General features: G+C 47.0%; 1 protein-coding gene across 4 annotated transcripts in view; it reads right to left on the reverse strand.

The window, feature by feature from the left end:
* The window catches only part of LOC140395135 (disintegrin and metalloproteinase domain-containing protein 23-like), a 256,264-nt gene that overhangs the window by 118,029 nt on the left and 113,937 nt on the right, over positions 1-24,298 (reverse strand). For all 4 annotated transcript variants that reach the window (XM_072482631.1, XM_072482614.1, XM_072482622.1 and 1 more), the window contains exons 5-7: positions 16,363-16,445; positions 14,617-14,680; positions 5,681-5,750 (exon numbers count right to left, since the gene is read on the reverse strand). In XM_072482631.1, coding sequence (XP_072338732.1) covers positions 5,681-5,750; positions 14,617-14,680; positions 16,363-16,445 — 217 coding nt within the window. The remainder of the gene's footprint in view (positions 1-5,680; positions 5,751-14,616; positions 14,681-16,362; positions 16,446-24,298) is intronic.

Below are 24,298 nucleotides of genomic sequence, written 5' to 3' on the forward strand. Positions count from 1 at the left end.
TCCATAGCGACAGTCCTTCATGAGTGACGAGCTGCGCCAGTTCCTGCTCAGCAAGGGCATAGCCTCGAGCAGGACGACCAGCAACAACCCCCGGGGGAACGGGCAAGTAGAGAGGGAGAACGGCACGGTCTGGAAGACCGTCCTACTGGCCCTACGGTCCAGGGATCTCCCAGTTTCCCGGTAGCAGGAGGTCCTCCCGGACGCTCTCCACTCCATCCTGTCGCTGCTGTGTACCACCACTAACCAAACGCCCCATGAGCGCCTCCTTGTCTTCCCCAGGAAGTCCTCCTCCGGAACGTCGCTGCCGACCTGGCTGGCGGCCCCAGGACCCATCTTGCTCCGGAAACATGTGCGGGTGCACAAATCGGACCCGTTGGTCGAGAGGGTTCACCTTCTCCACGCGAACCCGCATTACGCCTACGTGGCGTACCCCGACGGCCAACAGGACACGGTCTCCCTGCGGGGCTTGGCGCCCGCCGGCAACACACACACACCCCTGACACCGATCATCCCCTCCCTGCCACCAGCACACCCCGCGACCGCCCCCTTCCCGGGGGGATCGGTCCTCCTCCCGTGCCCGCCCAGGAGTAAAACAGGAACAAACACCGAAACGCTCCCGGAGACGACAACGCCTGAGCAAGCACCTGCACCACCACCGGGGCTGAGGCGATCGACGAGGAAGACCAGACCGCCCGCTCGACTCATGGCATCCGCGTGACACCAAGAATGTTGTTGTAACAAAAAACATTTTTTTGCTAATATTGTAAATAGTTCTCACAAACTTGTACATAGCCCAGTGTAGGGCTAAAACTGTAATAACACTGTCCGAAATTTTCCTTCCAGTGCCAGCCTTGTAAACCCCTACCACCATGCGAACCACCACGCCGCCGGGTTCCTTTTTAAAAGGGGTGAATGTGGTGGTATGTATTCGGGACTGTGAAGCCGAGATGCTATTGGCTGACAGATCCCGGGTCCTGGTTGGCTGCCGACTCCTGGCTCCGCCCTGAAGGCAGAGTATAAGAACCCGAGCTTCTCCCCGCAGCTTAATTCTGTTGCTGAGCTGCTGGGGATAAGCATCGCTTAATAAAGCCTGGATCGACTTCATCACTTCTCGTCTCTCGTAAGTCATTGTGCGGTACAGACAGCGAATGGGAAGCGGGAGAATTCGTCGATGACAGTGAGGAAGTAGGTGTTGCGGTTGGTGGACGGGAGGGGCCCTTTGAAGTCCACGCTTATTCGCTCAAAGGGCCCAGGGGCCTTTAGCAGGCGAGCCTTGTCTGGTCGATAGAAGTGCGGTTTGCACTTCGCACAGATCTGGCAAGCCTTGGTCATGGCCTTGACATCCTTCGTGGAGTAAGGTAGGTTGCGGGACTTGATGAAATGGGCAAGCCGGGTGACCCCCGGGTGGCAGAGGTCATCGTGGATGGCCCGCAGACGGTCTTTCTGCGCGTTGGCGCACGTGCTGCGGGACAGGGCATCTGGGGACTCGTTGAGCTTCCCCGGACGATATGTAATATCGTACGTGTAGGTGGAGAGTTTGATCCTCCACCTCAGAATTTTATCATTCTTTATTTTGCCCCGTTGTACGTTATCGAACATAAAGGCGACCGACCGTTGGTCGGTGAAGAGGGTGAACCTCCTACCGGCTAGGTCGTGCCTCCAGTGCTGCATGGCCTCCACTATGGCTTGTGCCTCCTTCTCGACTGCAGTGTCGAATTTCCGAGGCGGTGAGGGCTTGGGAGAAGAACGCTACCGGACTGCCCGCCTGGTTGAGGGTGGCAGCCAGGGCGACGTCTGATGCATCGCTTTCTACCTGGAAGGGAATGGTTTCGTCCACCGTGTGCATGGCGGCCTTGATGATACTGGCCTTGATACGACTGAAGGCCGACTGAGCCTCAGCCGTCAGGAGAAAAACCGTGGTCTTATTGAGTGGACGGGCTTTGTCCGCATATCGGGGGACCCACTGGGCATAATAGGAAAAGAGCCCCAGGCACCGTTTGAGTGCCTTGAGGCTACGGGGGAGGGGAAGTTCCTTAAGGGGGCGCATGCGGTCGGGGTCTGGCCCTAGGACCCCGTTTTCCACGATGTAGCCGAGGATGGCTAGCCGGGTTGTGTGGCACACGCATTTCTCTTTATTGTATGTCAGATTGAGGGCCCGGGCGGTCTGGAGGAACTTCCTCAGGTTTTCGTCATGGTCCTGCTGGTCATGGCCGCAGATGGTGACGTTGTCCAGGTACGGATATGTAGCCCGTAAGCCATACTGGTCCACCATTTAATCCATTGCCCTTTGGACAACTGAGACTCCGTTTGTGACACCGAAAGGGACCCTGAGGAAGTGAAAGAGCCGACTGCTTCGAAGGCCGTGTAGGGGCGGTCCTCTGGGCGGATAGGGAGTTGACGATAGTCCGATTTTAGGTTGACCGTGGAGAATACTCGATACTGGGCGATTTGGTTCACCATTTCTGCTATGCGGGGAAGTGGGTACGCATCGAGTTGCGTAAAGCAGTTTATGGTCTGGCTATAGTCCCCCACCATACGTTGTTTTTCCCCGGAGCGGACTACCAGTACTTGTTCCTTCCAAGGGCTGTTGCTAGCCTCTATGACCCCTTCTTTTAGTAGCTGCTGAACCTCTGACTTGATGAAAGTCATGTGAGGGACGCAGAGGTGAGGGAGGACATAAAGTTTAAAACAGGCGTATTTGGCACCTTGAATAGCGAGGTTCGCGACACAATACCCCGTGATTTGGACTGAATGAGACCCAGATGCGAGGGCGATAGTTTGGGAAGTGGGATAGGTGCACAGGGAGCAGCATCTTACCGTGTCTGGATGGATAAAACTCTCCGTGTTCCCGGAGTCAAAAAGGCAGGGGGTGTCGCGGCCGTTGATTTGAACCTGCATCATTGAGTTTCGCAGGTGCTTTGGCCGAGATTGATCGAGCGTGATCACTCCTAGTTGTGGGCAGTCAGAGTCCTCGGTTGAATCGGACTCGCAAAATGGCCGCCACCGGTCGCACGTTTTGAGTTTTGAAGATGGCCACCACCAAGATGGCCGCCCCATGACTTGCACGAGGTCGATGACGCGTCGGATGTAGGCGTGTCCGGCCACCGCGCGGCCTCGTTGCGGGGCCTGTGTTCCCAGGAGTTCGATTTCTGGGCCCGATGAGACTTTTGTTTCTGGCCTTTGGGCCCTGCCAGGAAGACCTTCGCGAAGTGCCCCTTCTTTCCACATTCGCCACAGATAGCGGAGCAGGCCGGGCAACGCTGGCGTGAGTGCTGGCCTTGCCCACAGAAATAGCATTGGGGGCCCCCGGTGTGAGCGGGACGCCGCGCGGCGCAGGCCTGAAGCGTGGCCGAGTCTGGAGGGGATCGAGAGTGGTTCGCAAGGTCAGCGGAGTACGTGCGGAGATTATGGTGGGCCGCTTCCAGGGAAGAGGCGAGCGTTACCGTACCTTGAAGGTCCTTCGCTCCGTCTTCTAGGAGTCGCTGCCGGATGTACGTGGATAGGATACCGGACACGAAAGCATCACGAATATGTAAGTTCATGTGGACTTCTGCCGTCACCTCTTTATGGTCGCAGTTCCCGGCGAGCGCGGTGAGTCTCTCCAAGTATTCATCTAGCGTTTCCCCGGAGCGCTGGCAGCAGGTCGAGAGCAAATGTCTGGCGTGTACCTCGCTTATCGGCTTTATGAAGCGCTTCTGTAGGATTCTGACTGCCGTTTCATACGTCGTAGCTTTCTCGATCACCGAGGATCGTCGTTGGCCCACCCGGGCATGTAGTAAGCTCAGCTTGCGAGGTCCGTCAACTTCAGTCTCTGAGGAATTCAGATAGGCCTCATATCACCGGAGCCAGTATTTAAAAATTTCAGTGGCTTCCGGCGACCGAGCGTCCAAATTGAGCTTCGCCGGCTTTAGACCGCTGTCCATCATGATGTAGTCTGGTAATTAAATTGAGATACCCTCAATTACGACTCAGGAGAGGAGTTCGATAATACAAAGGCTTTAATAACCAGACAGCTGCCGAGAAGTGTGCTCACTGCACGCTGCCTACTGAATGTAACCTTATATACAGCTTCCTGGGGGCGGAGCCGGAGGCGGAGTCCCCCAAGGTTCCAAACCCGGTCTGAAAGGGGCCTACGCATTAAAGGTACATATGTATACAGATATCATTCATCACACTCTGTCTTAAATGAGCGACCCCTTATTTTTAAACCGTGACACCCCCTAGTTCTAGATTCTCCCATAAGAGGAAGGCTGACCATATTAAATACCAATCAGGCATTTAGGTGGCCAGCAGTGGTGGGTCTTCCCCCGAATCAAGGACCCTCGGATCAGATATCTCGCCCCACCCCTGAGAGATGACCGTCAATCAGAAGCCGGCAGTTGGCTATTGCATGCAGCACCACTGGACATATTGACAGATGCCCGTAATGCACCCACCAGAAGCCCAAGATCAGTGAGGGACTTCGGGCAACAGGTGAGCGGGGGCGGTATTTTTTTCTCTTTGGTTCATTAACGGGATTTGGGCATAGCTGGCTAGGCCAGTATTTATTGAATCGGCAGCACGCAGACTGGGAGTCGTGGCAGAGATGGGGGGAGGGGGAGTTGGAGGTAAGGACAGTGGGAGTGGCTCTCAATGTCTGTCCCACCACCCCTCCACCACCCTCAACCTCCTTCAATTTTCCCAGTGCCATGTCCTTCAATCAGGCACTGAGTGCCTATGAGAGAGGCACCCCTCAGCCCCAGACAGGGTGTACTTTTTGGGTCTTCCAACGTGGCAACTGCCCCATCAGGCAGGATGAGGTCTTTAAGTGGCCATTATTTCCTGAAGACCTTAATTGGAGGGCAGTCCACAAGCTTTCACACCCTGGACTTAATCAGAGCAGAGGCAGGTAGGTGGTGGGGTCCCCACCCAGCACCTGTACTCCTCACCCCCATCTTTAAACTCGTTACAGGGGAGGACATTAATTTCCCCCTAACGTCAATCCCAGGGGATTTAACTCCCTCCATGCCACACACAAACCGACTTCCCCTTGCCTGGGACAATAACCCCCGAAGAACCTGGGGCACACACAGGAACAGGAGTAGGCCATTCAGCCCATCGAGCCTGCTTCGCCATTCAATACAATCATGGCTGATTGATCACTTCAATACCTTTTACACCCACTATCCCCATAAATATTTACATTATTATTAATCAAAGTTCTATCAATCTCTGATTTAAACATACACAATGCCTGAGATTCCACAGCCCTCTGGAGTACAGAATTCTAAGATTCACAATCCTCTTTGTAAAGACAATTCCCTGCATAAGGGTTTCCCCCTTATTTTGAGATTGTGCCCACGGTTCTAGACTCCCCCGACAAGGGGAAATATCTTACTTGTATCTACTCTGTCTATCCCTTTAAGCATTTTGAAGCTTTCAATGTGATCAACTTTCATCCTTTGAAACTCCAGAAAATACAGGCCCAGTTTGTCCAATCACTCTTTCTAAGACAGTACCGCCATCCCTGGAACAAGTCTGGTGAACCTTTATAATAATATCCTATGTGCGGGAAGGGGACCAAAACTGCACACGGGACTCCAGGTGCGGTCCCACCAAGCTCTTGTATAATTGTAGCAAGGCCTCACTACTCCGGTACACAGCAGCCTAAAATGTCAACATCAGCAATGACTCCAATTACCAGAATAGAGGTTTTTTTCTGCCAATCCAACTGGGATCCGGTGTACTATGTGGGGCCGCGGCGAGTTCTCCTGGAATAAAAAACAGGAAAACATTTCTCCATCAGCCAGCATATGTCACATATCTACTTGCTGTGATTGAGAGATTTGGAATTTGGAATGAGCAATAGCAAAAGTGTCTAAAAGTGTTTCTCGTTGTACTTGAATATTATGCAAATTAAGATATCATTTGCTGGTTCAAATGCTATTAGGTGGATATAATTCTATTCTTTGACTGCATATACTGTAATAATGCGTGGGCATATCTCTAATCAAAAATCCATTCAATTTACCAATTACAGAAAAAAGCTAGATAACTTTATGCAGGCATAGGATCTTGATAACACTGACCCATTATTTATTCACTCTAAGACTTTGAAAATTGAAGTGAGGCAGTTTTCTCAACATGTCCTCATGTTTCGATTTCTTGGCAACCGTTTGCCATCTTTGTTCAATAAACTTGTAAAGGTCCTTCCTGTCCATTCCCTTATTTCCCCTTTTATTTATTTTGCCATTGTCATTTTTGATTCAAGAATGATTAATGGACATGTATCTTTAAGTCAAGCAGCAGAATTCAGAAGTTGCACGAGAGAACATTCTGCTGGTCGCTACTTGTTTGAAGAGGAGCTGCAGACTTGTCAGCTACAGAGAGAGAGAGATGGGTGAGACTTGGTTTGATGGATTGGCTAGTGGCCAATGAACTGGCCCAAAAGGCTGTACTTTGCCCAGTAACAGGTGGTGATCCCAGTGGAATGATTTTCAGAGTTCCATGGAGTTTCAATTTTGACTCTCAGCAGCACAAAGGTAAGGATGTTCTCTATCTTTCTCCAGAAAGGCTGTGAATTCTGTATTCCTGGAGTGGCAGAGAATGAATGAATCTACAGAAAAACCATGACAGGCTGCAAAGAAAGGTAATTGGCCTGTGAGTGCTGTATTTCTGAAACTACAGAGACCTGAATGAACCTACAATAAAACCCCAAACTAAAAGCAGTTTGAAGAGGAGTAAGATGATGGAACCCACCATCTGAAACAAATACTCTTTTTTTCCTTTTGCTTATGTATTTTTACTAATTTCTTCCCTACTGTGTGTGTCTGTCTTGTGTGTGTGTGTAGAGGGTGGATGATTTGGGGGGGGGGGGGGGGGGGGAGAGAGTTAAAGTGGGGAATTAGGAATTAGATAACATTTAGCCAGTTGCATTTACTGCATATTTCATTATGGTTCTTGTTAGAAATAAACAGGAATTGTAACAAACTTTGGGAAACCCTAAGGGGTTAAAGGCACTATATAAATGCACTACAACCATGCACAATAGTCCATGAGTAGTCTCGCCAATGCCTTGTATAATCGCAACAACACTTCCTTACCTTTATACTCAATTCATTTAGTTATAAATGCCAACATTCCATTCACTTTCTTTATTATCTGCTGTGCCTGCATGCTCATTTTCTGTTGACTCATGAACGAGGACACCTAGATCCCTCTGCAACTAAGCACCCTGAAGTCTGTCCCCATTTAGATAATTAGTTGCCTTCCCATTTTTCCAACCAAAATGCATGACCACACACTTATCCACGTTAAACTCCATCTGCCACATTTTGGCCCACTCTCCTAACCTATCTATATCCATTTGTAAGGTTCTCATTTCCTCATTGGAACTTACTGTCCCACCTATTTTGTGTCGACAACAAATTTGGCAATAGATCCTTGTATCCAAGTCATTAATATAGGTTGTAAATTGCTAGGGCCCAAGGACCAAACCCTGTGGCACCCCACTAGTTACATCTTGCCAACCAGACAAAGACCCATTTGTCACGACTCTCTGAAAAAATACTGTGTTGTGTTCCGAAGGTCCGTGCAATTTCTTTAAAAAAAAAAAAATTTAGTGTACCCAATTCATTTTATCCAATTAAGGGGCAACTTAGCGTGGCCAATCCACCTATCCTGCATATCTTTGGGTTGTGGGGGCGAAACCCACGCAAACACGGGGAGAATGTGCAAACTCCTGTTATGGGCCAGGGTTTAGAGAACCCCAAAGTGTATCATGGAGTTCACCTGACCCACAACTATTACTAGATTGTGGTATGAGGAGCACACACCCCACTCTACAGGTGTGGTACAGCAGAAATGGCAAAGTATTTTTTTAAAGCAAAACAATGTTTATTCTATGAACTCAAGTTAACCTTTTTAAAACATACAGTGAACATCTTAGCAACCATTAATTCAAATACAACCCCCAAAGACTACAGCACTAAGTAAATCTTTAAGCTTTCCTTTTTAACATCCATACGACTTAAAAACAAAACCTTTATCAGAAGCACATCAGGTTAAATTCACTACTGAAAACATTTATAATTCTGAATTCACCAACGATCAAGAGATAGTCTTTTGATGGCAGAGAGAACAGCAGTACACCTGCTTGGGCTGGCTTCAGCTCCAATATGGGAAACGAAACTAAAACACACCCTGCAGCCTGCTCAAAAACGAATGTAAAAAGCTGACAGACAGCCCAGCTCCACCCACTCTCTGACATCACTGCAGTAGTAAACACCCATTTCTTAAAGGTACTCTCACTACAGATATTTATATACACACCCATTTATATACACCCATTTCTTAAAGGTACTCTCACATGACACCTCCCCTCAAGAAAAAAAAATGAACCTTCAACTTCAAGATGGTTTCATTTTTCACCTTTTCACCATTCTTTAAGAAATGCACACAGTAAATATACTTTTTCATTTCAAAAAACAACACACACAAACAGGTATAATAATATAGTCCATTTTTGTTTCGTTTTTCTTCCACCAACTGAAATCCTTCTCGATTGACAGTCTCTTTGAACAAGAAGGTCTCTGCGCGATCCATCCATTTCTCTACGCCTCAGCATTTCTCTTTAAAGTCAGAAACTTTAGTTCAATCTGATCACAGAGTCCCTTGTAATTCTCCAACACAGGAGCATTGGTTATCACAGCTTTCAGGCAGTCAAATGCCTGTTGAAAGTCCGCTGTCCACTGAAAGTTTTGGCGTTTCTTAAGCAAGTCCATCAGTGGAGCAATCACACTACAAAACATTTGCACAAATGTTCGATCAAATGCCAAGAAATCGCATTATTTCCGGTCGTTTTGAGGGTATCGGAAACTCCTCAATAACTGTTGGTTTCACATCCCGTGTGACCATTCGACCCTGTCCGAGTGTATGGCCAAGGAAAGTGACTTGGGCCTTTCCAAATTCACTTCTGGCTAGGTTTATCACCAAACGCGCTTCCTGAAGTCGATTGAATAACTCCATCAGATGTTTCAAATGTTCTGTCCATGTCTGGCTGAAAATTACCAGATCGTCGATGTATACCGCACAATTGGGTAATCCTGAAACAACTTTGTTAGTTAACCGTTGAAATGTGGCTGGGGCGTTTTTCATGCCAAATGGCATAACTTTGAATTGGTATATACCATCTGGAATCACAAAAGCTGAAATCTCCTTCGCCCTTTCGGATAAAGGTACCTGCCAGTAACCTTTAAGTAAATCCAGTTTGGAAATAGAAGCTGATTGTCCCACTTTCTCAATGCAATCCTCCAAACGTGGGATAGGATAAGAGTGCTTTCTTGTAACTGCATTCACCTTTCTAAAGTCCACACACAACCGTTGGATACCGTCTGGGTTAGGTACCATCACTATGGATGAGCTCCATTGGCTGCAACCCACTTCAATTATGCCATTTTTAAGCATACTCTCAATCTCTTTGTTAACCTGTGTCAATTTTAAAGGGTTACGTCTGTATGGATGTTATTTGATTGGAACAGCATTTCCCACACCTACATCATGTCTAGCCATTTTAGTACTTCCCAATTTATCTCCACAAACTTGCCCATGTGATATCAATAACTCTTTCAGGTCAGTCCGTTTTTCCTCTGGAAGGTAACTCAACAATTTATTCCAATTTTTAAGAACATCCTCGTTTTCCAATTTAATTTGAGGTATGTCAAATTCACAGTTATCTGGATTTGGTTCGTCATTTTGAGTTAGAATCATTAAAAACCACTTATTTTTCTCTCCTTCGCTTTCAAAGTACCTTTTAAGCATATTCACATGGCACACTCGGTGAGTTTCCTTCTATCTGGTGTTTTTACCACATAATTCAACTCACTTAATTTCCTTTCAATCTGATAAGGTCCACAAAACCTAGCTTTTAAAGGTTCACCTACCACTGGTAACAATATTAAAACTTTCCACTGGCAAAACTACAAACTTTGGATTTCTTGTCCGCTACCCGTTTCATCACAGTTTGTGCAACTTTCAAATGTTGTCTAGCCAATTCACCTGCTCTATTTAATCGTTTCCTAAAATGTGACACGTAATCCAATAATATAATTTCCGATTTCTCACTCACCAATTTTTCCTTAATCAATTTAAGTGGTCCTCTTACGTCATGACCAAAAATTAGTTCAAAAGGACTAAATTTGGTTGACTCATTAGGTGCATCCCTAATTGCAAACAGAACAAATGGAATTCCTTTATCCCAATCCTCTGGATAATCTTGACAATAAGCCCTCAACATTGTCTTTAATGTCTGATGCCACCTTTCTAATGCTCCCTGCGATTCTGGATGGTACGCAGTTGATTTAAATTGTTTTATTCCTAAGCTATCCATAACTTCTTTGAATAACCTTGAGATAAAATTTGATCCTTGATCCAATTGTTTCTGTGAGTAGTCCATATATGTAAAGAGTTTAAGTAACTCCTCCACAATCTTTTTAGCTGTAAGATTACGTACTGGAATGGCCTCTGGAAACCTAGTAGACGCATCAATTATCACCAAAAGATATTGATTCCCACTTTTTGTTTTCGGAAGCGGTCCTATGCAATCAATTAGGACCCTTGTAAAAGGTTCCTCAAATGCTGGTTTGGGCATTAAGGGCGCTAGTTTTATCACTGCTTGAGGTTTCCCCATCACTTGGCATGTGTGACATGATTGACAAAATGTAATTACATCTTTATGTAGTCCAGGCCAATAAAAATGTTTCTGGATTTTAGCTTGAGTTTTCCTTATTCCCAAATGACCTCCCACTGGTACCTCATGTGCAACTTGCAACATCTCCATTCTATACCCTACCGGCAATACTACTTCTGCCCACTTTTCATCCGCCTGCATATGTAAAGATCTCCATTTTCTCATCAAGACATCACTTGTACGGTAATAACACTCTGGTATACACTCAGATTCCTCTTCCGTGTATGCTTTCTGATACATCCGTTTTATTTCTATATCTTTTTGTTGTAACTCTGCCAATTTTCCTGAACTAAAAATATCCGCCTCATCCTCCACCTGTCCTTGTTCTTTTTCAACCATCTGATCAAAAATCGTTTCTGATAATTGCACTTCAACTTCATCTTCACTCTTTGATTTCTCCTCTTGTCTTAACCTGTGACTTTGCGACCTTGTTACTACACAATCCGGAAAAATCCCAGGATATTCGTCCTTCAACACTTCTGTTGTCTGATTTTCCACTGGCTTATCAACCACAGTAGGCATCACTCCCACCTGCGATCCAGCTATATCATTACCCAAGATAAACTGTATTCCTGGACAAGGTAGTTTCTCTATTACTCCTACCACTTCATCACTCTTCACTGGACTTTCCAACCTTACCTTATATAATTGAACACTACTCCTCTCACCCTGAATTCCACATATTACCACTTTTTCTGGCAACATTCTTCCCAAACTACATAACTCCTCATCTCTTACCATTAAAGACTGACTAGCTCCTGTATCTCTTAAAATTGTGACTTCTTTCCCTGCTCCTCCTGATACACATGAGTAAACTTTACCCACACAAATAAATTCTTGATAGAGATCTGGCATCTTCTTATCAATCACCTCTTGATCATGCTGTAACAATCTTTTGCACCTCCTTCGCTTCACTTGTGCTTTCCTTTACCACTTTAACAAACCCTACTGTCTTATCCTGTTTAACCACATCAGCCTTCCCAGTGCTTTTCTTCAACGACCAACCCTGTGACTTTACATGACCTCGTTTATTACAGTGGAAACATTTGAAACTTTTCATGTCTCTTCCACCGTCCTGGATTTATTTTTTAGTCTGAGGTACACTCCCCTTATTATCTCCCATCAGATCACCTTTACCTTTACCACTTGAGTATTTCTCATGTCCCCAGTTTCTATCCCTCACAGGCTGAAACTGATGTCGGAAATCAAGCTTTGATTTATCAACTAATTCATAATCATCTGCCATTTCTGCTGCTAATCTCGCAGTTTTAACCCTCTACTCTTCCACATGAGTTCTCACTACATCAGGAATTGAATTTTTAAACTCCTCCAAAAGCATAATTTCTCTGAGAGCTTCATACGTTTGGTCTATTTTCCAAGCCCTTATCCACCTATCAAAATTACTTTGTTTGGTCCTTTCAAACTCCATGTATGTTTGACCAAATTTTTTCCTTAAATTTCTAAACCGTTGTCTGTAGGCTTCAGGCACTAATTCATATGCCCCTAAGATGGATTTGTTCACCTCTTCATACGACTCAGATACCTCCTCTGATAGTGATGCAAACACTTCACTAGCCCTACCTACCAGATTTGTTTGAATCAGTAATACCCACATGTCCTGTGGCCATTTCATTTGTTTAGCTACCTTCTCAAATGAAATGAAAAAGGCTTCCACCTCCTTCTCATCAAACCTTGGCAATGCTTGGACATATTTAAATAGATTCCCACCAAGCCTTCGACTTTGACGCTCTTTCTCACTATCCTCATTACTATCCGCCAACTGTACGTTTCCCTTTACGTCTGCCAATTTTAACTGACTGTCATGTTTCATGGCCATTTTCTGAAGTTCAAACTCTCTCTCTTTATCTTTTTCCCTGATCTGTATCTCCCTTTCTCTTTCTTTTTGTTCTGCTAAGGCTATTCTTTCTGTTTTCCTTTCTTGTCTCGCTTTTTCCTCTCTCTCTCTCTTTCCCTCTCTCACTTTCGTATTCAAGCTGCTTTAATTCTTTCTCATGTTCCATTTATTTAATTCATAACTGAATTTTTGCTATTTCCAATGAGTCAAACTGTATCTCAGGCAACTTTAAATGCTTAGCCACCGCCATAATGACCTCATCTTTTCGCATTTTGTCAGGTATTGTTAACTGCAATGTTTTTGCCAAATCTAACAGCCTGCTTTTAGTCTCTGTCCGTAAGGTACTGCTTGTGACCGTCTCCACCCCCAAAAACTTCAGAACCTCTGAAAGAGCCATTGTCCACAACACACTCCCTACTTAAACTAAAATACCACACCTGAAAAGCACCAACAATATGCTCACCCCTCACTGTCTTTAAGTTCACAAAGCCAATCCTATAGATAGACTTTTATCCCGGACGAGCCCCCAATTTGTTATCGGCCAGGGTTTAGAGAACCCCACTGTGTATCATGGAGTTCACCCGACCCACAACTTTTACTAGATTGTGGTATGGGGAGCACACGGCTCACTCTACAGGTGTGGTACAGCAGAAATGGCAAAGTATTTATTTAAAGCACAACACTTTTTATTCCATGAACTCAAGTTAACCTTTTTAAAACATACAGTGAACATCTTAGCAACCATTAATTCAAATACAACCCCCAAAGACTACAACACTAAGTAAACCTTTAAGCTTTCCGTTTTAACATCCATACGACTTAAAAACAAAACCTTTATCAGAAGCACATCAGGTTAAATTCACTACTGAAAACATTTATAATTCTGAATTCACCAACGATCAAGAGATAGTCTTTTGATGGCAGAGAGAACAGCAGTACACCTGCTTGGTCTGGCTTCAGCTCCAACACTGAAAACGAAACTAAAACATACCCTGCAGCCTGCTCAAAACCTAAAGTAAAAAGCTGACAGACAGCCCAGCTCCACCCACTCTCTGACATCACTGCAGTAGTAAACACCCATTTCTTAAAGGTACTCTCACATGACACTCCACACAGACAGTGACCAAGAGCCGGGATCGATCCTGGGACCTCGGCGCCGTGAGGCAGCAATGCTACCCACTGCGCCACCGTGCTGCCCCCGGGGTCCGGGCAATTTCTATCAGTTGGGAGGACAGCTTCCGATGCAAAATGGTTGACAACTCAGCAGCCTCAATGTCATGTCGATTGATACATTACACTGTTTCAAATCTCCAGAGTGAGTCAACCTTAGATGATCTCTGGTCAAAGGCACAAGTGGGTGAAGAATACAGACTCGAAAGACTTACACTTACACAACGCATAACCACCCGATATCCAAATAACCAATTAAGTACTTGCAGCCTAGTCACACATGTAATGGAAGAAACATGGCAGCTAATCTGTGCACAGCAAGCTCCCACAAACAGCAATGTGACAATGATCAATCTGTTTCTGGTAATGTTGATTGATGTTAAAGTCACAATGTGAAAGTTACTGTTGATTACTGTGTCCCTTGGGGAAATAAACTTGGTGCTCTTGCCCAGTGTTGTCTATGAATGACTCTAACCTCACACCTCGGGTGTCACACACCAGACTGTTCTTGCAATGGCCTAGCAAACCGCTCAGTTGTATTAAAACTACTGCAAAAAGTGCCCTCACCACACGGACTGCAGCGGCTCACCAGCACCTGCTCAAGGGCAATTAGTGTTGGGAAACAGATGTTGACCTTGCTAGCGACGCTTGCATCCTGAGAGTCATGAGCTACATTAACAATTACGAGGTCTCTCCAGTGGTCTCCGTGGGTCTCACCCCACAACCCAAAGATGTGCCCCTTGGGCACTTTAAATTTAATTTTAAAAAGAAATAAAGAAAAAAAACAATTCCGAGGGCTATCATATCAACAATATTGGTGGCACTACCATCCACCAGTATAAAATAAATAATAGTTGCCACTCACCTCTGTATGTGTCTGCGCCAATGGCTCGATGATATACATATAGTTACCATCATCAAACATGCCACTAGAAAGAGAAAGAGAGAGACATGACATAGTATTAGAATGAGGCCAGCGCTCTCTCGTAGTGTCCAGGATCTCGACAATGCTTGCCAATGCTACCGTCCCAAAATTTTAACTGCTTCCCCTCACTCCGAGTTTCCTCATCTTTGGTCCCTGTTGTGTTGCTGAAGGTGAAGAGTTGCTGTCGCATCAACAACCCTCATTTACCCTTCGACCAGTGTTAGCATTCCTTCCAGATCAGGTTTAGTATGAGGTTAGATGTAACCTAAAGTTCCCTGGACCTGGGCGCTTAAGGTGCTGGGTTTTTAAGACTTGGATTTTTAATAGCCAGTTTTGAGGAAATTAAGAAAGTGGGTGAGAAATCCTGAGTTTGGTCAAATCATTGTACACAGAACCGTCCATTATGACTCTTACAAGACAGCATGTTGAGAGGATTGAACAGTGTTATCATTGCTTCAGACTGTTGCAGGCTAACTGGATGATGGGCTTTCACAGCGGTAAGGGGGTGACATTTACCACCGGCTTTGGGATGCCAATGTTGGGACCTAAAGGGACTTCCCGAGGCCGCATGTGCCACCAGCAGGGCAGCTCGGTTCCTGAGGCTAGAGGCCTAGTCAGGGAACAGGCAGCCCCGAAGCCACAGCAGTGCCGCCAGGAGAGCTGGTGCTGCTGAGGAAGGTCAGAAACTCTGAGGGCAGCTCAACATGGAGATGGGGTAAGTAGATACAATAAATTCAGGATGGTCGAGGGCAAAAGGCTCTGCCAATCAGAGGGTTGTCGCAGGGAGGCCGCCTCAATGACGCTGAAGGCCTCCACACATGCAAAGAGACAGTTTATCTGAAGCCTGTTCTGCGAGCCAAACGTCCTTAGTCTCTAGTAGAACACTGAACTATGGGTCTTGGTATGAGTTAATAAAAAGTCCCTTTGGGTTTATACTTGCTTTTCAGGAGATGGAAGGTAGATTTCATAGAATTTACAGTGCAGAAGGAGGCCATTCGGCCCATCGAGTCTGCACTGGCTCTTGGAAAGAGCACCCTACCCAAGGTCAACACCTCCACCCTATCCCCATAATCCAGTAACCCAACCCAACCCAACCCAACACTAAGGGCAATTTTGGACACGAAGGGCAATTTATCATGGCCAATCCACCTAACCTGCACATCTTTGGACTGTGGGAAGAAACCGGAGTACCCGGAGGAAACCCACACACACACGGGGAGGATGTGCAGACTCCGCACAGACAGTGATCCAATCCAGAATTGAACCTGGGACCCTGGAGCTGTGAAGCAATTGTGCTATCCACAATGCTACCGTGCTGCCCCGATAGAGTACATCGTGCTGCAGAGGCAATCTCGCCCTACAGGACATACAAAGCACCCTCATTATTGTGGGGCATCTCCATTTCCCCCTACCCTCCATTATCTTGTGACTTTCTAGGAGCAAGACTGCCTCATGAGGGCAGCTTTCTATTATCCACCAGTGACTCGGTTTAACCTCCCCATCCTTTTCATTCCACTGATCTGCATTGGATTTGAACTTTGATGCTAAGAGGTGAAAGGGCAGCAGGCCAGGCTCAGCCCTTTCCGCTGAGCATCCTTTCACTCAGAAAACCCCCTCAGGTAACCCCGACGTTAAGCCTGCAAGTCCCACACAATATTCACCAGGAGAGCTCCCGGTCATACTTACTGAAGACCATCGCAGGTGGACAGTGCAACTTTGGACCTGGCAATGCCTCGTATCTGCCCGTGATAGTAACAATGCTCTCCACCCTGAGGGGAAAAGGAAAAGAGTTGAAGCATGGATACAGCTCAAAGCCATTAGCGCCAAAGTACCCTTTCGGATTAGCTGAGAAACATTTGGTTGCAATTTTAATCTACCTTGCTGGGTGGGAATCCCACCTGATCAGGAGGAGAGTTGTCTTTACACCCAGTAACCCACACCCGCACGCCTGCTATTAAATCAGACCATACTACACCTCATCTCATCAGAATTGGAAGGGGGTCACATTAAAATTGGTCCCATAATTGGTCCCACATTTTGCAGAGCAACATGAGTTTTGATGTCCTGGTGGTCATAGACTCCTTACTTCTTTCTTGGTTACAATGCATTCTGGGAAGCATGCCTCACAGTTGGTGCCTCGCTTTCATTTGCACCATAACTATCAGAAAGAAAAACTTGCATTTATATAGCCGTTTGCACGACCACCAGATGTCTCACAATGCTTTATAGCCAATGAGGTACTTTGAAGTGTAGTCACTGTTGTGATGTAGAGAACATGGCAGCAAACTTTATTTATTTCTTTAAAATAAATTTAGAGTACCCAATTAATTTTTTCCAAGTAAGGGGCAATTTAGTGTGGCCAATCCACCTACGCTGCACATCTTTGGGTTGTGGGGCCGAAACCCATGCAAACACGGGGAGAATGTGCAAACTCCACACGGACAGTGACCCAGAGCCAGGATCGATCCTGTGAGGCAGCAGTGCTAACCACTGTGCCCCATGGCAGTAAACCTATGGACAACAATAGCCTACAATCAACAATCTTCTGCTGATCAGATAATATGTTTTTAGGGGTTTTGGTTGAAAGATAGATATTGGTCAGGACACCGGGGAGAATTCCCGTGCTCTTCCTAAACATAATGAGCTGAATTCTGCCAGCTCTTTGCGGGGATGGGGGGAGTGGGCAAGAAGGCAGGAAGACCGGCAAAAAGGTGCAGTGAGGCATTGGTAGTGTGCCCGATGTCCTCCATGCTATTTTTCCAGCAGCAAGAAAGGTGGCAGACAGGCCATTCACCTGGACCCCATTTCAGCCTCCACAGGCATTTTGCCCGCATCGAGCAGACCACAAGGGGAGGCTGGTAGGTAAACCCTGCCAGTCTCCACAGTTGAAGGATGCTTCCTTTTTGGTCTCTGGCTCAGTGAGAGTCCCCGCCCCTGATGGCAATTACCATCCCTGAGCACTGGTATCATCCACCATCATCAACCAACGCTCTCCCTATTGCCCCCTCATCAGGGCCTGCCTGATTGACTCAGCCATCCAAATGGTTGCTGCTGGCAGAAAGGCAGGCCGGGATTCTCCATTACGAGTCCACCCACTGCCAGCGAGGACGGAGGATTTGGCACTCAGTCAAAGCTCCCATTCACTGCAGCAGGACCGGAAATGCCCCCTGCCGTGAACGGACGGAGAATCCCAACCGCAGTTTCCATTCCTGCCGATGTGGGGGGGGGGGGGGGGGGGTTACCACCCCCACCGCCACCCCTCCAACTCCCACAACCATTTACAGCCTGGACTATGGGACCCCTGCCGCCTCGGTAGAATTCCACCCATCATTTCATTTCCACCTGAGGCAGAAAGGGCGTTGGATTATTGTAGCCGAAAGTTGGCACCTCCAACAGTGCTGCTCGCCCCTCGGTACTGCACTGCAAATGTCAATCTACATCACACGGTCAAGTTTTGACCTGGACCCTGAACACACAACCTTCTGACATTGGCATGGGCAACTGAACAAGAGGTGAACTGCAGCACCGTAAACTTTACCCTCAGCCAAGATCTGCAGAGATGAGAGGCTGAGCCTGAAACCTGTTCTGTCCGTTTTTTGTACCATCTGCAAAGCACCTTTGACCACTGGTTATCAGGGGGGGTTTTGCTAAATAAAATAAGACCCCATGGTGTTAGGGGCAGGATACCAGCATGGATAGAGGATTGGATGACTGTCAAGAGGCAGAGAGTGGGGATAAAGGGGTCCTTTTCAGGATGGCAGCCGGTGACTAGTGGTGTTCCGCAAGGTGTTGTTGCTTCACGGCGCCAGGGTTCCAGGTCCAGTTCCCGCTTGGGTCACTGTCCGTGCGGAGTCTGCACGTTCTCCCCGTGTCTGTGTGGGTTTCCTCCGGGTGCTCCGGTTTCCTCACACAAGTCCCGAAAGACGTGCTTATTAGGTGAATTGGGCATTTTGAATTCTCCCTCCGTGTACCCGAACAGGTGCCGGAATGTGGCGACTAGGGGATTTTCACAGTTACATCATTGCAATGTTAATGTAAGCCTACTTGTAACACTAATAAAGATGATTATTATTGTATGAGGATATGTGAGGTTTTAATGGTGGAGAGGTAGAGGAATGGAGAGGTTTAAGAAGACAATTCCAGAGCCGAGGACCAAGGCAGCTGAAGGCATGGCCAACAGGGTAAAGTGAAGGAATTTAGAGATGCACAAGAGAGGCCAGAGTTGGAGGAAAGCAGAGATCTAGTTCAGTTGTAAGACTGGTAGAGGTGAGGGAGATAGGGAAGTGGGGACTTAAAGGCTTGGTGGTGTCTGGGCACTAAAGTATGATCCATCATCTAAAGGGGATACCATGGGCGCAATTCAGCAGCCTTGTCGTGCTCGACCTGATGTCGGGATGAGACCACTGAATCTCGCAAGTGTCCTCTCATGGGATTTGCGACACTCGAAATGCCTCGTGAGATTTAACAAAATCTCCCGACAGATTGCGATCTGGATCTCACCCTCACAGGGCGTGATCCAGATTGGCATATTTAAATATGCGTCGCGGATTCTCGTGGTGCTCGGGACTTAGCTGCCGCACCTGGGAGACCTCGCCAGTGCACTATTTAGTACACAAACGTGGAACAGTCATAATGGCACCTAGTGGGGTCTACCAGGCCATTCGAGACCCCGGGTAGTAGGATACAGAGCAGGCACTGCCGTTGATGCCCAGGCACCTTGGCACAGCCTCAAAGTGCCACCCTGGAAGTGCCAGGGTGCTAGGCTGGTACTGCCAGGCTGTCAGGGTAGCTGCCATGGTGGCAGTGCCAGGGTACCCAGGTGCCAGGTTGGCACTGCCAGGGTTCGGGCCGGGGGGGTGCCTTGCCAGGTGAAGGTAGGGTGAGGGGGTGTCCCTGGTGGCCTCCCCGAGGTGGAGGGGAGGAGGGGTTGAAAATGGGTGGTGGACTTGGGGGGGTGAAAGATGGGGGGTAGATCGGGGCAGCCTTCCAAAATGATGCCCGAACTGCGAGGAGCCTTTCCTGCTGCCGTAACAGGGCATTTCTCGGCACTGCAGCTACCAATAAACACCCGGTTAACTGCGCCGAAAGCCGATCGTAGATTTTTTCTGGTTGAATTGCGCCCCATTATAAAAGGAGACAGCAGAACAAATGGTTGCGTAGTGGCATTGTCACTGAACTGGTGATCAAAAGACCCAAGGTGAAACTCTGAGGATCCAGGTTCAAACCCCGCCACAACAGATGATGGAAATTGAATCCAATAAATATCTGGAATTAAAAGTCTAATGCTGACCATGAAACCATTGTCAATTGTTGTAAAAAATCGATCTGGCTCACTAATGCCCTTTGGCGAAGGAAATTTGGACAGAGTGTATTCTGGATAGGGGACTTCAATGTCCATCACCAAGAGTGGCTCGGTAGCACCACTACTGACCAAGCTGGCCGAGTCCGAAAGTACATAGCTGCTAGACTGGGTCTGCAATAGGCAGTGAGGGAACCAGCAAGAGGGGAAAACCTACTTGACCCTGTCCTCACCAATCTGCATCTGTCCATGACAGTATCGGTAGGAGTAACCACCACACAGTCCTTGTGGAGATGAAGCCCCGTCTTCACATTGGGGATAATATCCATCGTGTTGTGTGGCATTACCATCGTGCTAAATGCGATAGGTGCAGAACAGATCTAGCAACCTACACTGGGCATCAGCAGAATTGTACTCAGCCACAATCTGCAACTTCATGGCCCAGCATATCCCCCACTCTACCATGCCACCAAGCCAGGAGATCAACCCTAGTACTGAAGACTTGTGCTCCAGAAGTTTTCGCACCCCTAACCAAGCTGTTCCAGTACAGCTGAAACACTGGCATCTACCAAACAATGTAGAAAATTGCCCAGGTATGTCCTGTACACAAGAAATAGGACAAATCCAACAAAGCCAATTACCACCCTATCAGTCTACTCTCAATCACAGTAAAATTATGGAAGGGATCATCAACAGTGCTATCAAGCTGCACTTATTTGGCAATAGCCTGCTCAGTTTGGGTTCAGTCAGGGTCACTCAGCTCCTAACTTCATTACAGCATTGGTTCAAACATGGATAAAAGAGCTGAATGCCAGAGGTGAGGGGAGGGGACTGACATCAAGGCAGCATTTGACTGAGTATGACATCAAGGAGCCCTAGCTAAACTGAAGTCAATAGGAATCTGGGGGGAAACTCTCTGCTGGTTGAAGTCATACCTGGTACAAAGGAAAATGGTTGTGATGATTGGAGGTCAGTCATCCCAGTCCCAGGATATCGCTGCAGGAGTTCCTCAGGATAGTGTCCAAGGCCCAACCTCTTCAGCTGCTTCATCAATGACCATCCTTCCAACATAAGGTCAGAAGTGGGGATGTTGCTGATGACTGCACGATGTTCAAATCTTTTGTGACTATTCAGACATTGAAGCAGTCCATGTCCAAATGCAGCAAGACCTGGACAATATCCAGGCTTGAGCTGGGAAGTGGCAAGTAACATTTGCGCCGCTCATGTGCCAGGCAATGGCCATCTCCAATAAGAGAGAATCAAACCATTGCCCCCTTGACATTTATTGGCATTACCATCACTGAATCCCCCACAATCAACATCCTGGGGGTTACCATTGATCAGAAACTGAACTGGACTAGCCATACAAATACAAGTGCAGGTCAGAGGCTAGAAATCCTCTGGTAAGCAACTCACCTCCTGACCGTCCCCCAAAGCCTGTCCACTATCTACAAGGCACAAATCAGGAGTGTAATGGAATACTCCCACTTGTAGGGATGAGTGCAGCTCCAACAACACTGAAGAAACGTGACAGCATACAGGACAAAGCGATCTGCTTGATTCGCACCCTTTCCCCAACATTCACTCCCTCCGGTGGAGTGTACCATCTACAAGATGCACTGCAGGAACTCACCAAGGCTCCGGAGGCAGCACCTTCCAAATCCTCAAGCACCACCACCTAGAAGGTCAAGGGCAGCAGATACTTGGAAACCCTCCCTGTCACTCACAATCCTGACATGGAAATATATCTCTGCTCTTTCAACATCGCTGGGTCAGAATTCTGGAACTTCCTCCCTAATAGCGCTGTGGGTGCACCTACACCACAGACATTGCAGGGGTTCAAGAAGGCAACTCACCGCCACCTTCTCAAAGGCAATTAGGGATGGGCAATAAATGCTGGCCGAGCATAAAAATGAATTTTAAAAACAAATAAAGTTCTGTAGAAGAGTCATTCGGACTCGAAACATTAACACCACAGATGCTGCCAGACCTGCTGAGTTTATCCAGCATTTTATGTTTTTGTTTTAGTTATTACAATGTTAGCAGTTCTACTGTACAACTGCGGAAAGATTGGACAGGATTGGCAGATTCAGGCTGATTCCAGTAATTGACCAGTTGGGTACAAGGGGCCATGGACACATGGTTCAATGTAAGAGATTTTAAACTCTGGAACCCAGAAGAGACCTCTTCACAGAGTTTTCTGAGGAACTCTCTTCTAGATTGAGACAGGAAAAAAAAATCCAAATTAGATGGGGTCGTTAATTAAACGGTGTTGGATAATCTTTTTCCTTTTAATATCAGATTCAAAAACCTAGAGGCAATAATATCAAAGATGATTGGCAGGTCAGACGATTGGTCAGAATATAAAGAATGGCAGAGAACGACTAAAAGGTTAATCAGGAGAAAGAAGTTAGTTTGAGGTAAAGCTAGCAAGAAGTACAAAAACAGATAACGTGAGTAGATATTTAAAAGGATAAGAGCAAACAAAGTGAGTGCTGGCCCTCTAGAGAGTGACAATGGGGAGTTAATAACAGGTAATAAGGAAATGGCAGATGAAATTAGGCTTCTGTCTTCACTACAGAGGATACAAAAAAACTTTCCAGTAAAGCTGTAAACCGGGACTTCCGGGGTGGTCATGGAGTGAGCGGTTGCACATTATGTGGCTCCCGCCCAAGGCAGATTTTTTTCGGTCCTTTCCCCACCCGAAGGGCAAAGTATTTGAGAGCAAGAGGTGCAGGAGTGCCTGGGGAAGGTTTTGTTTCTTTGTTTTAATAAATTTAAGGTACCTAATTTTTTTCCCAATTAAGAGGCAATTTAGCTTGGCCAATCTACCTACCCTGTACACCTTTGGTTTGTGGGGGTGAGACCCACGCAGACACGGGGAGAATGTGTAAACTCCCCACAGACAGTGATACGGGGCTGGGATCCTCGGTGCGTGAGGCAACAGAGCTAATCACTGCGCCACCCTGCCGGCCTCGAGGTTTTGCTTCTCTGGTGTGGCTGGTGGATGGATCCACAGACCAGGAGTGGTGCAAGAAGGAAAGAGCAGCGGGTGCAGGAGAGTCTTCGTGGTGCGCCACAGGAGAAGATCGTGGAGGGCAAGGGGGCTGCTCTGCCTGTCCAGTGGTTGACGGAGCAGTTCATAGAGTTCCTCGATGAAAAGCTTCGGCAGCAGAGGAAAGAGGCCCTGGAAGACGTGGCCAAGGTGGGGGACCTGATTAAGTTGAGGATCGAGAAAGAGGAGTAGAGGCTGGAGTCCCAGGGCTGAGCGAACCAGAAAGTGAAGGAGGCGATGGGTGAGCACAAGGAGTAGCTGGCCTCGTTGGTGGCCGAGGTGGGAGTGATACGGGACAGCCAGAAGAGGATGAGGGAGAAGGTTGGAGGATCTGGAGAATCGCTCCAGAAGGCAAAACCTCAGGACTGTGGGTTGCCTGAAGGCATTGAAGGTATGGAGACCAGTCTGCACGTGGCTAATGCCATGTGAGAGCGCCTTTAAGAAATGGATGTTTACGCAATGTACCTTTAAGAAAATGCAGTGATGTCAGAGTGTGGGTGGTGCTGGGCTTTTGATCAGCCATTTTGCAGTTTTAGGTTTTGCAGTTTGAAAAGAGCTTGGCAGTGTCTGTGTTTGCAGTGAGCTGGATCTCTGCCATGAAAGACTATCTCTGGATCATTTGGGTGATTTAAACTCATAATAGTAAAGCCTTTAACCTGATGTGATTCTGTTTAAAGGTGTTAAGTCTCTTGGAAGTTTGAAGGAACATTTTGAGGAATTATTTACTGCTGCAATATTTTCGGAGTTATCTTTGAAGTAAGGGGTGTTAAGAGATCCAATGTTTATTTAAGATGTTAAGTTGAGTTCATGGAATAAACAGTGTTTTGTGTTTAAAAACCCACGTGTCCATAATTGTACTCCCACACCTAGGGAACAAGCCGTGTGCTAGGTAAAGCAACAAATACATTAAAAGAGGAGGTTGGTTGAACTCCATGATACATTCTGGGGTTCTGAAAACGCCTCGCCCATAACACTAAGATGCTGGAGAAATTGATGGGGGAGGGGGTCTGTGACCGGCCCCTGGAGGTTGAGCCAGCTCATAGGGCGCTGATGAGGAGGCCACAGGCGGACGAGCCGCCAAGGGTGATGATGGTGAGTTTGCACCGCTTTCTGGACAAGAAGATTCTTCGATGGGTGAAGCAGACCAGGAAATGTACCCGGGAAGGGAATGAACTGGTGTACCAGGACCTGGGAGCAGAACTGGCAAAGAGGAAGGCCGGGTTTAACTGGGTTACTGCTGCCTTCTTTAAAAAGGGGGTGAAGTTTGG

This window comes from Scyliorhinus torazame, chromosome 2 (genome assembly GCF_047496885.1).
Source record: "Scyliorhinus torazame isolate Kashiwa2021f chromosome 2, sScyTor2.1, whole genome shotgun sequence".
Lineage (NCBI taxonomy): Eukaryota > Metazoa > Chordata > Chondrichthyes > Carcharhiniformes > Scyliorhinidae > Scyliorhinus > Scyliorhinus torazame.